The sequence below is a fragment of the Arachis ipaensis genome, chromosome B01 (assembly GCF_000816755.2).
Source record: "Arachis ipaensis cultivar K30076 chromosome B01, Araip1.1, whole genome shotgun sequence".
NCBI lineage: Eukaryota > Viridiplantae > Streptophyta > Magnoliopsida > Fabales > Fabaceae > Arachis > Arachis ipaensis.
The window spans coordinates 136,585,664-136,603,073 of record NC_029785.2 but is presented as its reverse complement, the minus strand read 5'-3'; the positions used below and the strand labels follow the sequence as shown (position 1 = coordinate 136,603,073).

Here is a 17,410-nt window from a genome sequence, read left to right as displayed (position 1 = left end):
TACTTTAGAACTTAAAGATAAATCATCTTTGCTTACTTTTAACATGTCACTGTAGTCATTCAATATTATGGAATGTGGCCTTCTGATATTTAAACCATTTGACATGGACTAGATAATAAGACTTTTTTTAAAAAAAAAAAACTAATTCATATACGTATTGTCATTCAAGAGAAAACAAAATACAATGAAGACCATAGAAAAACTAGAAATTGATATAATACTTGTCTAAGGTTTATATATGAGTAGTTTGTTGACAAATCTCAAGTTGAATGAATGATGAATGATCACGTTTTCTTTTTCTTGGTTATGTAATGTGTATCTTTCTTTTCTTTAGCTTATTAGGTGCAGACTAAGCAAAAATTTTCACCTAACAGCAATCTTAAGACAGCATAAAAATAAATAAATAAATAAAACATTGTTCTTATTTTGCTTCTTTACGTTAACCAAAGAAAGGCTAAACATTCCTCATCATGTAATATGAAAAAAATTGACAGCCGGATTTCTTCTATAAGAAAATACTATCCAAACTGGAGAAAAAAGAGATATTTTAGAAAGGAACATAATAATAAAAATAAAAGACAAAGAAATAACTATTGCCCGAATAAAAAAGAAAAATGTAAATGTTGGTATTGTCAAGAAGAAGGACACTATGCAAATAAATGTCCGAAAAAGAAGGATAAAAAGGATCTTACTAAACAAATAGAAATTGCTAAGTCTTGTTTCATGGAACCTTTAGAGGAATCTGATGATAACATAGACTATATTTTTGAATATGTCTCGGAAACAGACTCAGAGACTGAGTAATAATGCCTAGGGTTAGAATTATTTTTTTATAGGGGTTTAATTGTATTTTTAAATTATTAGGAATTTAAATGTTTGTAAAATAAAAAATTAAGGATATATTTGTCTTTTTATAAAAAATTTAAATATAATTCGGTTTATATTGTGTAAATTGATCGGAACAAACCGAATCTAATAATTATAATACGAACAATTAGATTTATTATTTTTCTCTAATAAACCGATTTTATTCTGAATTATTAAAAAATAATTTATTAACCGGTTTAATAAAAATGTTCAATCATATTTTGCCACGTATGAATGTCTTTAAAAAAAGACATTTTTTGTGTCTTTATGTAAGTGGTCTCCCACTTTTTAAAGCTACACTTTTTACTTAAAACCGTAACTTTTCACAAAGAAAAGCGTCACCGAATGGAAAAAAGTAAATTAGAAGATTTAAGAGAAGAAATAATTAAGTTATCAAAATTAATAGATCAAAAATTAATGATTTTAACTAATGTTAACTGTAATGACACCGAATTCTTAAAATCAATACAAAATGATTTTTCTCAAAATCTTTATTTTACTATAAGTTTTATTGAAGGACTTCAAAAACCTGAAAAAACTTATTTTTCACACGGAATTTCTAAAAAATGTTACCATGGAAATGATTCCCCACATCTTTATCATACTTTTAACCCACAATTAAATTCTATATATTTCCAGATGCTTCCCCATCTGACACCTATCAGTTTTTCCAGTATGGATTAATTGATACAATTTTAATTTTTAATGATTTAAAAATTATTAGTGAGTTTCCTGCAGGATTCGTTGATGCAGTAAAGAGATTTAAAAATATGATTGACAATGTAAATCCAAGGGATATATCCCTAAAATTTACAAATAGTCAACCTATTTTTAATGAAGAAGAAGAATGCTTGGTTCCAGCATACCAAGTAATATTCATGTCCGTCTTCCCAGGAAATTTTCAACCAATTGATCAGATTCAAGACTTAACGATTTACAGTCATGAAGGAAGGCTAGCCAGCACATTAGCAAGGGTCTTTGAAAGAACTCAAAAAATAACGAAGGAATCTCACACAAGGATTAATTATAAAAGTAGAAATACTCTGCTTATGTCCAGTAAAAGAAATGAAATTGAAGAAAGAGAGATGATACTCTTGGTGGAATTTGAATCAGCATTCTACAACTTATCCGGACTTTTAGAAAAGCTCCCTGAAGGGATAAAGAGGAATCTCTGCTATTTGATAAAAAATAGAGAAGACCACAAGTGCCAGCTATGTGCCTCAGAGATATCTGAAGAAAGTAATAATGAAACGGAATCAACTCACATGATGAAGGAAGAAGACAATGCATCTGACGGTCACATGATAAAAGAAGAGGACAGCACATCTGAAGCATCTCTCAACATTATTGCATAGTGACGTAAGCACTTAGGTCATAGAGCACCAACAATGTAGCTGGTGAAAGAGAACAAACAATGACGTAAGCAATGACGTCATAAGAAGGGTAAGGATGGGAATTGTCCATCAAACCCAACTACTATAAATAGGTTGCTTAGGCAATTGTAAAGGTATCAGAAAATAGAAAGCAGGAGAATAATCTATGACAAGTTAAAAAGAGAAGTTGAAGAGCTAGAAAAATTAATAGAATCTCTAGAAAATAGTGATGAATCAATGATAGAGTTTGCAGAAATTTTAAAATAAATAATGAAGCATAAAAAGATTGAAAAACCAGAAAATAAAATAAAAAGAAAAAGGGCAGAAAAATTAAAAAGTAAAATAAAAGAGTATAAAAGGGAATTAAATAACCTTCAGATCGAAATTGATGACCTTATAATAAAAAGGATAGAAATAAGAATAAATATAAACAAGTTGGAATTAAACTTAAAAAATTTATAAATGCCTGGAAAACCATATTATGACTTAAAAGAATTAAAGCTGTTGAAAGAAAAAATGGAAAATGAAAAATTAAAAAGGTATTTAAAAACAACAGAAAGTGTAGAAATAAAAGAAGTTTTTGAGGATTTAAGAAATTATATTAAAAAAAAAGACAAACAGATAAAAGATTTTATATACAATAATCCATGCAAAAAAGAATATTATAAACTAAAACAAGATTGATATAAAAATGAAATTACAATATACAAGGACTAGTAAAAAAATGGTATCATATAGTAAAAATGATTGCAAAATTTGGATTTTGCAATAATTGAAAAATTTGGTATCAGAGCCAAGTTAACGATTAAGGGTAACACTTTCTCTTTAAGCAACACTTTTAAACCAAATAAAAACAAAAATCTGTAAATCTGTACCAAAGTGCATCTGTACACTAGATGGAACCCTAAACTAATTATGTCGTTTTTTTCCGTGAACTTAGACTTAGTCCAAAATAACTACTATATATGCACACACAAAACTAGCAAAAATCATTAGTGATATCCGTAATCCCAAATTTGTAAGAATTTATTATAATTTAATACATGGAATGGGTATGAACTTTATGTTACGTACGTGGATTGTAGCTAGATTATGATTATGATGTATTATTGTATGTTATTGAAAAATAGCATTAATGTAAAGATAATTGCAGTAAGTGAATAAAATCGTCAAGTCCACAATGGCGGAGATTGCGTCTTAGGTGTGGCAAATGCAATCATATCCACTCGTTGAAAAGCTTATATATATGATGATGAAGTTGAAGATAATATTAAGATAACATGAAGATCCCAACTAAATTCATATGGAGACTATGGTCACATGTTTTGATTTAATTTCTACCTTATATTAATCGTACGCACCTCTATCATTCATTTATCCAACTTCAATGGCTCTAGGCATTCCACGTCACCCTCTTTTTGTGATAAGGTACTACCAAATATCAACTACTATATATAAACAGAAAAATGCTACTTCTACAACAAAATTTAGTCTTTGTTAGTTTTTAATATTATTTAATTATTTTTTAATTAAAACATATTTTTATTTTTTAAATACACATTTATAATTAAGATTAATTTAAATTTTAAAAACTAAAATTTCTCTAATTTCCTACTCACTTTATAGTTAGTTATTATTTTCTTCTTTTAGGTTTCTTCTCTCTATGTAACACGATTTTCTTCTTTAATATTTCAATTTGTATCTGTAAAAAATAAAAAAAGAATTCAAAGTCAGTGCATTTAGAAAAAAATTAATCCCTTACTTATTGTACCTTTAATAAAATACAGGATGTGATTTAGTTAATAATTTGATGGTTTAAGGTTTATTTTATAATTTTAAAATTAAAATTTTGAATTTTGAATAATTTGATTTTTAGATATGTATTTAAATTATAATATATTAATAATTAAATATATTAAATCTGAAATAGGATCGGTAGTATTAATTATTTTATTACGGTCAAAATGAAAAGAAACGTAATTATATTATTATTTTTAGAAAAAGGAAAGAGAAAGTAAAAAATATAATTCTGGATACAAGGCTCTTTCAATTTTACTGGTATCGGATAGCGATGAAAATATAAAATAGACAAATATATCTTCAAGAATGTTTTAACTTCATCTTATTGGAAGATACAATCCGATATTTTCCCAAATATCTTAATTGGGAAAAGGACATTCGGCTCTGAAATACAAACAAAAAATCACCGGACTCATTCCTTTCAACAAATATAATAGTATTTAGTACTATACTATCTATTCATATAAAAAATCCATCAACTATTATATATAGAATTAGGGCTGGAAGTGAGCCGAGGTGAGCCGAGCTAGACCAAGTTTTTCAGATTAGACCTGTTAAATTAAAGGCTAATAATTTATATAAATTATATATATCACATTAAAGCAATGAGCTAATGAAATTTATATATAATTTATTTAAATTTAAATAATATGAAATATTAAACTCTAATTTTTATTTTTCAATAAATATTGTATTATAATTTTATATATTTATTTAATTATTATCGAGTTAAATGGTTCGACCACTAATTTATCGATTGAACCATTAATTCAGTGATCCAGTAACTTTATCGGATCTATTATCGGTTCGGTTTTGATAACTATGCTTATTTGTTTTAATTAAGTTTTAAAATATAATTCTCGAAAGAATAAGAAAAAAGGAAAATTACTGGGAACCAAAAAATTTACAAAGAAAATCTTATTTTTAAACTCAATGGGAAATAGGAAATTTCACAAACAAATATAAAATTCCATCCCACCAGATGGGCACAATAATAATGGAAAATAAATACCCCTATCCCACCCGATAGTTTTGTTGATGGAGCCATCTTATTCTTAGCTTCTTCATATGGAATTAAGGTCGGTGATGCGTTACTGGTTTTTTAGTGAACCAAGTCTAATTCTCCCTTATAATAAATACACTATAAATTAACACTATGGACAGTCTAATTTATTAAAGGAGATTTAAACATATAATGCTTAGTTTATAATGAATGAAGTAAATTTGATTTATTAAGAGAATGAATGTGAAAATGCAAATTGGGAGTAAAAACATAAGTAGCAACAAGAGTGATAATGTGGAAAATTGAGGATAATAGGTGAGAAAAGATTGTTTTTTTTTTTGACGGGAGAAAAGATTGTTAATAAGGAAGTAACTGAACAAAATAAGGGAAACGTAGTATGATTGAGTGCCACAGATGTAATGGGGAAGACACCAAAAAGGTTGGAATCATTGATAAAAATCCAAAAACCCACCTCTTCCCTTCATACACGTGAACAACTCAAGAACCGCTAAAGCCTATGCCACGTAAGCCCCAGAAAATCTAAACCATCCAATCACACTCCTCCATGTCATCAGATAAGGAGCCTTTCCCATAACATCGCCTTTTGCAGGTATGGGGTACAAATAATAATCCTTTGCCTACTTCCTTTCCTGGCTCCTGTGTCCTTAACATTTTAATTACTCAATTACCAAATTGCCCAAACATAAGATAATAACATTATATAAAATTTTTTTTTATCATAATTAATATATATTTTTAATAAAAAAAAGTTATATTATAATTTTAATATATATTTTTAGAACACATAATAAATAAATCATTATTTAATTCATTGATATCATTCAACTCTGTGCACTTGGCATATCCATAGATACTTATTGAAAGATGAAAAAGCCATGAAAGCAGTGAGAATACAGAAGGGTTGAAGGATATAATGGTAAAAGAACAGTGTAAAATAATTGGAGGAGGAAGGGAGGGGGGGTAAAAGGAGAAGAAAGGAGAGTGGTCCCTACTGAGAGAGTAGGAACAGCAGAGAAACCGAGCATTGTCTCTTCCTCCGTTGCTTCTCATCTCCATTACTCCATTCTTCTTTCTTCCTCACTCTCCATTGTGCCACTTGCCTATATGTATAGACACCCCAACGGGTCTTTTCTTTCCTCTTTTTCTTAACCCCTTCAATTCCTCTCTCAAATTAAATACTTCTCTCCTTTTTCGGAATTGGTCAACTTTTTCTTTTCTTTCTCCCAATCCAACACACCAATCCTCGTTCTTACTCTTTCTGGGTGGGTTTTACTTTACCAATCAAGTCCCTAGATATTTTCTTGCCGGAATTGTTTTTTAATCCCTCAACTCCGGAAACTTCTTTGGCCTGTTCTTCCATTTGTTTTATTCTGGGTTTAGGGTTTTGTACTTTTTGTTCTATCAACCATGTTTAGCTGCTAGCTCTTAATTTCTAAAATTGAGAGAGAATTAATAGAATGTCATCATCGTGTCTAAGTGGAGCTGGCGGAAGAACCTATGGCTTCGAATTCGAATTCGTTAAGTCAACATCTTCATCAATCACCAGAACTTCACACACTTCATCATCACCATCTTCAACAATCTCCGAATCCAGCAACAGCCAGCTGGCAATCTCCACGCGTAAGCCCAGAACCGCTCGCAAACGACCCAATCAAACCTATAACGAAGCCGCGGCGCTTCTCTCCACCGCATACCCCAACCTCTTCTCATCCAACACCCTCAAAAGCTTCGCCAAACCATCGCCGCAATACAGTAACGGTAATATTTCCAATACGGCGTCGTTTTTGGACGATTCGTCGGACCTGTTGTTGCCGTTCAGGGTGTTCGATACGTCGTCGTTTCTGCTCCACCAGTACAAGCCGTCGTGCTTCGCGGTGGAGCCTAAGGTGGTGAGTGTGCAGCACGAGAAGCCATGCCAGAGCCCAGGGGAGATAAGCTCCAGGGTGAATTCCTTGGAATTAGAGGACCATAATAATAACCATTGCGGCGCCGGAGAAGACGATTTCGATGCCGAATCGATGCTCGACGAGGAAATCGAGGAGGGAATTGATAGCATCATGGGGAGCGGGGTAGAATTGGAATCGTCCTCCATTGACGGAGCTTCTTCGGATAATAATCCGTGGAGTTGTTTTGGCGGGAAACTGGATTTCCGGCTAGGGTTGCGGAGGGCCGGAGTGAGGGCTCTCCGAAGCGCCGACGACGGCAATTGGTGGAATTTCCCGGCGGTTGATATCCTTCAGATATCGCCTAAGGCCGTAAACAAGCCTGCGCCGCAACAATCGGTGGCTGCGGCAGCTGAAAAGGCGAAGAAGAAGAAGAAGAAGGTGGAGAAACCGAGCGTTGAGGTGAAGAACAAGAACGATGAATTGCCGAAGCTGAATAATATTCATGCCGCTGTTCCGAAATTGAATTCCGGATTGATGTTGAAATTGAATTACGACGGTGTCAGGAATAGTTGGTCCGACCGGGGCTCGCCGTTCGGCGACGACGGCTCAGCCTCCGACTTGCCGGGAAATGACGTCACCGTACGTCTCTAATCTTATTTTTATTTATTTATTACTGTTGGCACCTTAATTCCTTAAACCCCTCAAAGTTTTTCCTTTGTTTAATTTTAATTGTCTTTTTCCTTATATTAAATTGACTACTATTTTTTGTTGCATTAGATTAACTTATTTCAAAAATTAAGACATACTTTATAGTCTATAGTAATTTATAATTATACAAGTTACAAAGTATAGACTTTGGAGTTCACTATTTGGTCGGCATTTTAATCACGTGGAGCGTTAGAAACTTAGAATCACACCTTTTCACTCTTCAACAATAAAAGTATTTCATACTTTCATGCATATCATGCTCCGTTCTTATTTAATTTACTTCCCAAAGTTCTATGCTTTTGAAAACATTCCCTAAACTAATATTTAATTAATTGTTTCCTTACAGAAGGTTTTTGTTTTTCCTTACAAGATCTCATTTTCTTATTATTTATTGTAACCTTTTTTACTTTAATGAAGAACCAAATAAGTGGTGGTACCATTCCGAACGCGTTCGTTTATTATGAGGAGGAAATATTTATGTTAAATATTTAATTGAAAATAGAAAATACATTGTGCAAGAGATGTCACTGTTGAAGGGTGTATGAGTGTGTATGTGTGATGCCGAAGCACGGAATAATTACAGCTTCTAACGTTTTTGAATTGTTTTGGACTTCGGTGCAGGCACGATTGTCACAAATCGATTTGTTATGGGAGAATGGGGGAATGAGAGAGGCTAGCGTGCTTCGCTACAAAGAAAAGCGGCGTACACGCCTCTTCTCCAAGAAGATCAGGTACCAAGTCAGGAAGGTCAACGCAGATCGACGGCCCAGAATGCAGGTACGACCCAGCTGAGTTCAGGACATTCCAGCAAAAATTATATATATGTTTTAGTAGTATTTTATGTGTCACAAAAGGGGAAAACAAAATCTCCTTCATGATTTTGAGATAGTGATAACAATTTGGTAATGAGGTGCGTCACAGTTCGAGAGTATTTCTTTTTTGTTATGGAGAGTGGACCCTAGCATACCGTGCTTGCTCACTTTCGTCCAACTTTTTGAGGATCTATCTTATTCAAATTATTTGCTATGTTTAGGATTTTCATTTTCATATGCTTTCTTATTTTCAATCAATTAATAAGTCCTAAAATATGTTACGGACTTGCTCATTCCCTATCTATAAAGCTATTCTCGAGATTCTTTAATTTTATAGTGTGGCAAAAAAAGGAGGTAATAATGTTGTTAAATCTACGTTACCATATCACATGAATCATACGTAAATCCCTATAAGGGTTCCGATATTTTCAATTTTAGTGTTGTGTCCGACAGTTAAGTAATGAAGTATTGTTGTGTTAACTGCAGGGACGATTTGTTAGGAGGCCGATTTCTAGCTCAAATGCGCACAGATGAACATGCTTTTTTGTGACCTTCCTTTTAAAAATAAAGTTTTAATTCTTGTAACCTTTTCTTTAAAAATTTCTCTTCACTTTTTGCGTTATTCTTCCTTCCTTTACTGAAAGAACCAAAGAGGTAAAAGAGGCATCCTAAGACTAGGATAAAGCAATGAAAAACTCACAAAAACAAAACACCAACAACAACAATAATCGGCCCCAATTCGATAAGCTAAGAACTAATATGTTGCGGTTCTGAATTCTATTTAAGGGTTTACCAGCTAATAAATTACGGCATATACAAGTCAAAATTTAAAGAAAGCGAACAAGTGAACCGACTACTCAACCAACTCAAATTGGTTAATTGGCTAAGATTCTATAACAGTTTGACTTGCTTCACACTATGGGCCTCTAGCATTCTCTTTGGTTTCTACTATGTTCCAATGTGGGCTACTCCAAATCACAAATTCACAAGTACCGATTATCGATAAAGAACGTCATTATCAAAAAGCTTAGAGTGCTAATTTCTCTTACGCGACCAATGAAAAGGGAAAGAAATTATGTTACATTGTGCATTACTATCATGCGACCGTTGACACGAGGTTGAAGTTTGCTTAATCTATTCTGATAGTATGATGATTGACAATTTTTGCATAAAGAAATAAAAACCAATAAGATTCTCATTTATGGAGCGCTGGCCGTCGCTCTAGATAGACACTGTCTGTTTATGTTCTCAATTACGATTTTTAGTTTCAAAATATTCATCATCGTTGCTCAGTGTGTTACCTTTTTTAACTGACGCATGGCTGGATTGGTTTATGATTATTTCATTGGGTGAAAGAGAAATATGATTTTGTGGTTGTGTGCAAGTGGAATCGAATCATGAATTCATAACCACAATGTTTAGGATTTCACTTTGAATCTTGATAATTCTCATGCTAATATGCCTTTTCATTTTGTCAATATTTGATATTTATCACTCAAACACCATATATTTCAAAAAATAATGTTAGATGTATACTAAAATCATCTACTAAAATTAACCGTTAGTTTAGAATACATATTAAAAGATAAAATACGCATAAAAATTAAATTAAATTACACATATATTATACATAATAACTAATTTTGATAAGTAATTTTGATGTGCAAATAACATTTTTGAACGCAAAGTTATATTGTGTTCGTTGGATCCTTATCTCACTTAATTATATGCTTAGCAGTATTGTAAAATGAGAAATTATCCAAATTTAAATTAATTGTTCTTATTTTAGGGTGAATGAAATTTATCAATAATATCAATTTTATGATGGTTTTATAAGCCCTTAAGGTAAAAATAAAAATAAAAAACTTGTTCATCCTTAAAAAATTACATATATTAAATCTATAGTAAAAAAAAATACAATAGTCCAGTGATCCAAATGAGTTGGAAACTTGAAATTAAAACGGGACGAAGTGTTTTTTTTATTTTACGGTCCCGGGTCGGGTCAACACCACCCGGACCCAAACCAACCCGAAAAACATTTAACCCGTCGCTGCACTGTGGAAGTTGAAGGCTTTTTTTTTTTGATCGAGAGAGAGAAACTGAAGGAGGATTAAAATGGGCTTGACCCATTATTTGTTTATTGGGCCGTGGGCCAGTTGACCCAAAAAGTATTCTCTTTACAAACTCCACCGACGGAACCCCCTGGTGTTGGTCGTAGCAGTCACCGCCACCAGCAGAGGATGAGTGATTCGTGTTCGGAGACCGTTAGATTGATGAAGCTTGCAATAGATCAGGCAAACTTAGCTATGGATGCCCTTGAAGTACCCGTTGGGTAAGTCATCTACCTCCATTTCCATAAAATTTGAATTTTGAAATTACGATACCAAACACTGAACTTGTCAACAAGTTGCAATTGAATACGTTATGTCGTGGCAGCTGTGTGATTGTTCATGACGGGAAGGTTGTATCCTCCGGCAGGAACCGAACCACTGAGACTAGAAATGTAATTTCATCCATTACAATATTACATTACCTCTTTTCTTTTCTCATCTAGTTTTTGTTGTTTGGAACTGTGGATTATTTGTTAATGATCTTTTTCTTTTTTCACAGGCTACTAGGCATGCAGAAATGGAAGCAGTGGACGTGCTTTTAGAGCAGTGGCAGAAAAATGGATTATCAATGTCTGAGGTTGCTGAAAAGTTCTCAAACTGCACCCTTTATGTTACCTGTGAACCATGCATAATGTGTGCTTCTGCTTTGTCCATTTTAGGTAGGTAGGTAGGTATGTTCCCTTAACTGGTTCCTCACCCATTTGTATGAACTTGGTGAGTTGTATTCAGGTATAAAGGAAGTGTTTTATGGGTGCTCAAATGATAAATTTGGAGGTTGTGGATCAATATTGTCATTGCATCAAAGTAGCACTGACTCACCCAACAAGTATGCTTTCCCAAAATCAATTCTTTTCATTTTTGTTGTGTTGAAACTGCAAGTCATCATTTACATTAGATTCCCCTTTTCTGATCAATAGTGAAGTTCCACTGGGAAAAGGGTTTAAATGTACTGGAGGTATAATGGCATCAGAAGCGGTGCTTCTCCTGCGAACATTCTATGAACAGGGAAATCCAAACGGTTGGTTTGTTCTAAGTTTGACCATATATTTGGAACTCTTTTCTTTGTCAGTTATTTTATATTTTTATAACTTTTCTTAATGTTATTCTCAGCTCCGAAGCCCCATAGGCCTGTAGCAGTAGCTTCTGACAAGAATGAACTTGAACTTGTACATCAATAGGTTGGTTTTCATTATTATTTTTTTTTTCATGTCACTAATATTGTGCTTTATACTAGTTTCTTCTATTGTTTTAGTTCTGTCCAGTTAGTTGCTGATATGGTTGAAGCTGTCTTTCAATGTCCAGCACAAGAAGAGTGCTTAAGGCTGACCAATTAGAAGAATGTCAGGGATTTGGAATATAATACTGTTCATCCATTCAATTCAATGAGAAAGGCTTTGTTTTAGTTTGTCATTGATGTATGATTATAGAATACTTGATGATGAAAAAAAAGGAAAGATTTAATCTGATTTTATCTTGATAAATGACCCTTGTCACTGCTATATATTGAAATGAATAATGTAATTACAGATTTTCTGGGTACCAAAGTGGCCAAGTTATTGTTGATCACAAAGTTTTCTTACCTTTTGGTTCTCTTAACATATTGATGCGAGAATGAATAAAAATTACTACATAAAACAATTAGTTTGTGATGAAATTTAATTGTACAAGTCTAAGATGAAGGTAGCCAATATGAGAACCACACTTATAGAAATACAATTATGCCGCATTTATAAATAATTTGATTATTATTAAACTTCAAAACAATTGCTTCCTCTGAACATAAAAGGTGAGGCATGAAAATTGGATTAACAATGAACATGTAGTACAATTTCTTACCCTGCTGTGTTGATGTACACAAAAAAATTAAAAGAGAAACCAAAAAAAGTACTATGCAACCTTTTCCCTTAACACAGCAGTGGGCACATACATAATTGATGGTTCATTAGAATGGGATGCATTAGAAGCATTTGCCCTGTAATTTAGAATTGCAGTTAATTTTTGCCTCAAATTATCCAATTTAGCCTTCACTTTGCTCAGTTTTTCAAACTCCAACTCTGCTGTATGTGAGTGCCCTTCAAATGCAGAGTTCAACCTCTTCTTTTTATTTTTCAACAGTTTCATCAAGCATACATCATCACTGAGCTCCTCCAACTCCTGAAGAAAAAAAGTAAAATGCTATTTGCCTTGATATCATTTAAATAGCAGTGTTTACTGTCAAGCACACAATACATAAAAATTGAAGACAGAAATGCACCTTATCGCCCTTTTCTCGCTGGGTTGGAGATACTTCTGATCGTCTTTTCTTTCTACCATTAACAGCCTTACCATTCTTCAGAGAATGATTAATAATATTTTTTGATGCCTTTGGTTTCGAAACCTCAGCTCTCTCCGGGTCTTGTAACCTGTTATCCTTTGAACCAGAAGTCTGAGGCGGATCAGCTCCCTCTGTGTGTTGCTGAACAAAAGCCACTCATATTAGAGTTTGTTGCAAAAGCTTGATCAATGCAGTGGTACAAGAATTTGCCTAGAAAAATGCAGAGAAATTGGAAAAAGGCTAGCAAAATAAAGCAGTTTACCTTTCTGCTTTTGAGTGCCGAGTAACGTGCATTTTTGAACCATTTGTTAACCTGTATTTGCTGAAACAAATCAGTATCTGAAAGCTTGAACCGATAAATAGCAACATTTGTGTTTCTTATGGAAGATTCAAACTATGGTTTGGGAAAAAAGATTGTTTCTTGTAGCTTTTGTACAAACTGTGGATGAGGTTTCAAAAGTTAAACCAAACATGCTAAAAGAGCAGCTACACATGAAAGAATACTAAATGCAACTATAGAGAGAAAGTTAAGCTGTTCAGACGCAGATAAAATTAAGATACTCTTTAATACAGTAAGTCATAACCTTCTCAATATCAAGTCCCAACTCTTTCGAGAGAGCCAACTTCGTGGATCTTGGAGGAAGTTCATTCTCTGCAAAGACTTGGCGAAGCTTCTGGTTCATTTCATAAGAAATGAAAGCAACATAAATCAGTGCATAAGCAACTCGATATATATATAGTGAACATAAAGAAAATTACAAGGGTTACCAATAGTACCTCAACTGCTTCACGAGGAATCCGAAAACAAGACCTCTTGATTTGTTTGCTCGGAGAACCTTCTCGTTCCATGTTGATGTTCTCACTATTGTGAATTCTATTCTGGCATTCATGCAAAGTCATAAGAGTATCAACAGCATCAGACTCCTTGTCTCGTCGCTTTCTTTTAGTAGGACCCCAGTCTTCATCTTCACTCACTTGTTCACATGCAGCAGCATCCTTCCCAAACATTTCCTGAAATAATGTACTCAAATGTAACTTTGCATAATTTAAGTCATCCTTCAAATAAGGATAGCAATAAAATAAAATAAAAGCTCTAATTCTTAGTAATATTCTAATAACAAAATTTGTCCAAATAAAACAAACATTATTTGCAACCCAGTTCGTAAATTGGCATAAGTTTGTAATGTGAATCAGCAACCCTACATGCCAATAAAAAGAGAAACACATTTAAAACATTAAATTCTAAACTACATTAAAGCCAGTAATCTGTAACTTCCATGCTACCACAAAGGTTGTAACTTTAAACATTCAGGACTACAATTTTACTTTCATTAATGAAAACTTTTCCGTACATCATAAAGTTGCTTGTAGTCAACTGTTTTTCGCTGCCTGGGGCCACAGACATTGTCCTCAGATTCATTAGAATCTATGCATCCATCAAGAGATGAATATTCATGGTTGAAACCTTCATCTACTAGAGAACATTCACCATCCGAAGAACATAAACTGGTAGAACTGCTTAAATTATTAGATGCATCATCATTGCTTCCTTCTGTGTTGATGTTATGGCAGTCCTCTCTCCTCTCCGGATCATAATCATCGTCTTCAGAATCATCTGACGGCCATTCTTCCTCAGGGTTCAGTAATGCAGTATCACCATCAGGTTTAGCAGCCTCTTCTTTGAATACATCCTAAGTTTATTAAATAAAAGCATTGTTAGTTGAACCAGTAGATTATACAGAATTCAATCCTCTAAGTAGAGTGAGCACTTATGAAAATAAACTGCAAGTAATAACATATTGATGAGAAAGTCAAGACAAACCTGCCAAGTACTGTGTAAGGAGAAGTGAGTTCCAAGATGAGCATTCATTGCCCCCAGTATTTCCATCTTACATCCACAAAACTTGCAAAGCCAGCCATGTTCTCCAGGAGGAACTATAATATATAATTAAACTATTAATTATCCAAGGAAATCAGCACACTGGAGGCTACAACATACAAAACAATTTCATAAACATAGGTGCAAACTCACTATTTTCAGTGTCTAAGGCAGGATCAAGACATTTTTTGTGAAAAGTGCGATTGCATGTACCATCACATCGTATAATATCCTTATCTCGAAGAGCTTCTCGCAAGTTGCACTTCTGACAGTATTTCTAGATGTAGATAAAATATGTTAATGACTACATGGATTTAAAATTGCAAAACTTCCACACAAATATAAGGTGATAAACATGCTCATGAGTCTAGGAATGAACACAAAATGCTTGAACATTACAAATTGAATCTTTCACAGTTTTTCTTTGCTCACATGTTCATGGCAGTTAGATCCATCTGGAACAATGACAGAATCTTCGCTGTTATTCAACGAACTAAGAGAATCCAACTGGTGAATAGCATCACGAATACTAAGTTTACATTTTAAAATCTGCTTTCGCGCTCTTTGTAGCTCCTTTTCTGGCCTAATCTTTTCTCGACTGCAATTGGCATTTCCATAAAAGTTACATCAGGGTAAGGTAGCTAATAGTTAATTTATCACCATGCCTTACTGCAAAAAGGGTAACAGCTACTTATAACCAATAATTAAAATCAATGAACAAAAGGGTAACAACTACTTACATAACCAAGGAAAGGGGAAGTATAAATATTTTCTTACCAAAAAAAAATGAAAAACAAAGGACAACAAAAGGTTTATAGTACCTCTGGCCTTTCCAACCTTCTCCAGAGTAAGCATCAATAAGGTTCTGCTCTAGCTTCATTTTGATTAATAGATATCTCGTTCTCCTCTTGAGGCGAGAAGCATCATCGATATCTGCATTATTCCTCTGCCTTTTCTTTTTTCTCTTTCTCTTTCTGTTTTGAAGCTTTACCTTGCCATCAACATCTTTACCCTCTTCTTTAGACCTAAAAGAAACCTTTTCACCCTTTAGCTTTGAGGACAACTTCTTTGAAGATTTATCATCAGTTTCATGCAAACTAAACCTAATAATCAATTTCTTTTTTGAAGGCTCCTTGTTAGGCCCTTTGATGGAAGGGTCAGTAGCTCTCTTCCTTGACATGTTAGATGCATTTCTTTGCATGTGAGATTTTGGTTTCAGCTTATGCTTCTTCCCTTGGCACTTTGTGCTTTTTGATTTGACTCTCAAGGATGAATTTAGCTTTGACTCAGTTTTTGCCTTTGGATGAATGGACTTTTGCAACCCTCTATTATTTGACTTCTTGCCATCCCTCATCTTAATGTATTGCTACCAATCCTGAAAGGTGAAAATTGGAAAGAATTACATCAAAATTACTTATAGTTGATAATCTAGATCAAATCATTCAGCACAAATTTTGTACGAAGAAGGGCATTGATTAACAGAAACTGCACTCGGAAAAGCAGAGCCATTGGAAACACATAATCACACAACACAAGAACCCTTATTGCACAGGGACAAAAACAATGCATATGAGATCGAACCAGCATTGAACAGTGAATAGTTAACCAAAAAGCCAGACGAAAAATGGTTCCAAAGATTTCAGCAAAAGATGAATCTGGAGCTGGTGGAACATTACAAGACCAAGTAGAATACTGAATCAAGAATTGATGAATTCAGTAAAGAAGGGAAGTTGAATTTGTATGATGCTTAAGACCCTGATCAATTTAAAGAGTAAAGACTATATTATAAGACACTGCAAAATAAGCAAATCATTAGTCTCGTCAATCTCTTCTTCGAACCATGATTCAATCTTCGAAAGAGCCATTTTTGTGATCAGAAAAGGAACATACCAAATACCCCAAAGTGATCACTGCGACAAATAGCTGAAAAAGGCCTTGACTTGAATCCAGATGTTAAGACCCAAATAAGTTCCTATTGCAAAGAAAAGAAACCCACATGAGTTTTGAGGCAAATTAACGAAAACCAACATGTAATGGAAGACTAACATGGTGAAAGATTAGAACTTTATATAGCTCTTAAGCTGTCACACACGCAACACAACATGGGCACGAATGAATTAAGGAATGTGCTAAAACTGCATCATGAAGTGAAAGTTTTGTGATTGATTTGAATTCGAAATTGGGACTCAGAATCCCAATGTTGATGTGTGGACCAGTCGCCGGAATAGGCTTTACCTGTTGTTGTTGTTGTTGTCGACGTTGCTATGCTATGCTATGAAGTCGTCGTCTTTGTTTTTTCTCTTTTGGTTTTGGTCTTTTTAACTGAGTAGTTTGTGTTTTGTGGCACAACAAAGAAAAGAAAAGAAAAAACAGTTTTGCTCTTTGGGGAAATCAGATTCCTTGCTGAAAGTCTAGGTATATATGAATATGAATGTGTGTGTTGCAAATGAATGTGGTGATTTCTATCTTGAATGTGTGTTTTGGACTTTTGATGTGTCTCTCAAACTTGCATTGCAATTTAGGAAGCAGAAACTTAGATGCATTGCAGCATTCTTCTTTCAAGAGGATATATCTGGTTAGTTATTTTCAGAAAGGGAGAGTTTTTTTTTTTTTTAAAAAAAAAAATTGGTCATCTA

At 33.6% G+C, this 17,410-nt stretch overlaps 3 protein-coding genes across 9 annotated transcripts; 2 read left to right on the top strand and 1 right to left on the bottom strand.

The window, feature by feature from the left end:
* LOC107642783 (protein CHLOROPLAST IMPORT APPARATUS 2) lies at window positions 6,435–9,092 on the top strand (the record flags this gene model as incomplete). The annotated part of the gene is given in 3 exon segments (XM_016346260.2): window positions 6,435–7,589; window positions 8,280–8,435; window positions 8,957–9,092. Coding segments are annotated over 3 exon segments (1,272 nt in total). The 3' UTR covers window positions 9,005–9,092.
* Window positions 10,498–12,148, top strand: LOC107620477 (tRNA-specific adenosine deaminase 2). 6 transcript variants are annotated; one of them, XM_016322633.2, is made up of 7 exons: window positions 10,499–10,802; window positions 10,907–10,973; window positions 11,081–11,240; window positions 11,311–11,407; window positions 11,499–11,599; window positions 11,692–11,759; window positions 11,834–12,148. In XM_016322633.2, the coding sequence occupies exons 1-6, from the start codon at window positions 10,711–10,713 to the stop codon at window positions 11,757–11,759; spliced, it is 585 nt and encodes a 194-aa protein (XP_016178119.1). In that variant the 5' UTR covers window positions 10,499–10,710; the 3' UTR covers window positions 11,834–12,148. The 6 variants fall into 6 exon arrangements, 3 of the variants coding, with proteins under 3 accessions (XP_016178119.1, XP_016178124.1, XP_016178129.1); XM_016322638.2 differs by having other exon boundaries at window positions 11,844–12,120; XM_016322643.2 differs by having other exon boundaries at window positions 11,884–12,109.
* On the bottom strand, window positions 12,308–17,340 carry LOC107642773 (pathogenesis-related homeodomain protein-like). Of its 2 annotated transcripts, none has more exons than XM_021107073.1 (12): window positions 17,010–17,340; window positions 16,665–16,746; window positions 15,596–16,149; window positions 15,207–15,372; window positions 14,928–15,051; window positions 14,718–14,830; window positions 14,248–14,586; window positions 13,673–13,906; window positions 13,480–13,569; window positions 13,158–13,208; window positions 12,836–13,036; window positions 12,308–12,756 (listed from the first exon to the last, which is right to left on the bottom strand). In XM_021107073.1, exons 3-12 carry the CDS (start codon window positions 16,126–16,128, stop codon window positions 12,469–12,471), a joined length of 2,139 nt encoding a protein of 712 aa, XP_020962732.1. In that variant the 5' UTR covers window positions 16,129–16,149; window positions 16,665–16,746; window positions 17,010–17,340; the 3' UTR covers window positions 12,308–12,468. The 2 variants fall into 2 exon arrangements, with proteins under 2 accessions (XP_020962732.1, XP_016201735.1); XM_016346249.2 differs by having other exon boundaries at window positions 12,308–12,735; window positions 17,010–17,338.

Coding starts and splice junctions, on each gene's coding strand:
- LOC107642773 (XM_021107073.1), bottom strand. CDS start 16,128: ATGAGGGATGGCAAGAAGTCAAATAATAGAGGGTTGCAAAAGTCCATT. Junction 14,831..14,927: donor TGCCTTAGACACTGAAAATA/GTGAGTTTGCAC, acceptor TATATATTATAG/TTCCTCCTGGAGAACATGGC. Junction 13,570..13,672: donor TTCCTCGTGAAGCAGTTGAG/GTACTATTGGTA, acceptor GAAATGAACCAG/AAGCTTCGCCAAGTCTTTGC.
- LOC107620477 (XM_016322633.2), top strand. CDS start 10,711: ATGAGTGATTCGTGTTCGGAGACCGTTAGATTGATGAAGCTTGCAATA. Junction 10,803..10,906: donor GCCCTTGAAGTACCCGTTGG/GTAAGTCATCTA, acceptor ATGTCGTGGCAG/CTGTGTGATTGTTCATGACG. Junction 10,974..11,080: donor GAACCACTGAGACTAGAAAT/GTAATTTCATCC, acceptor CTTTTTTCACAG/GCTACTAGGCATGCAGAAAT.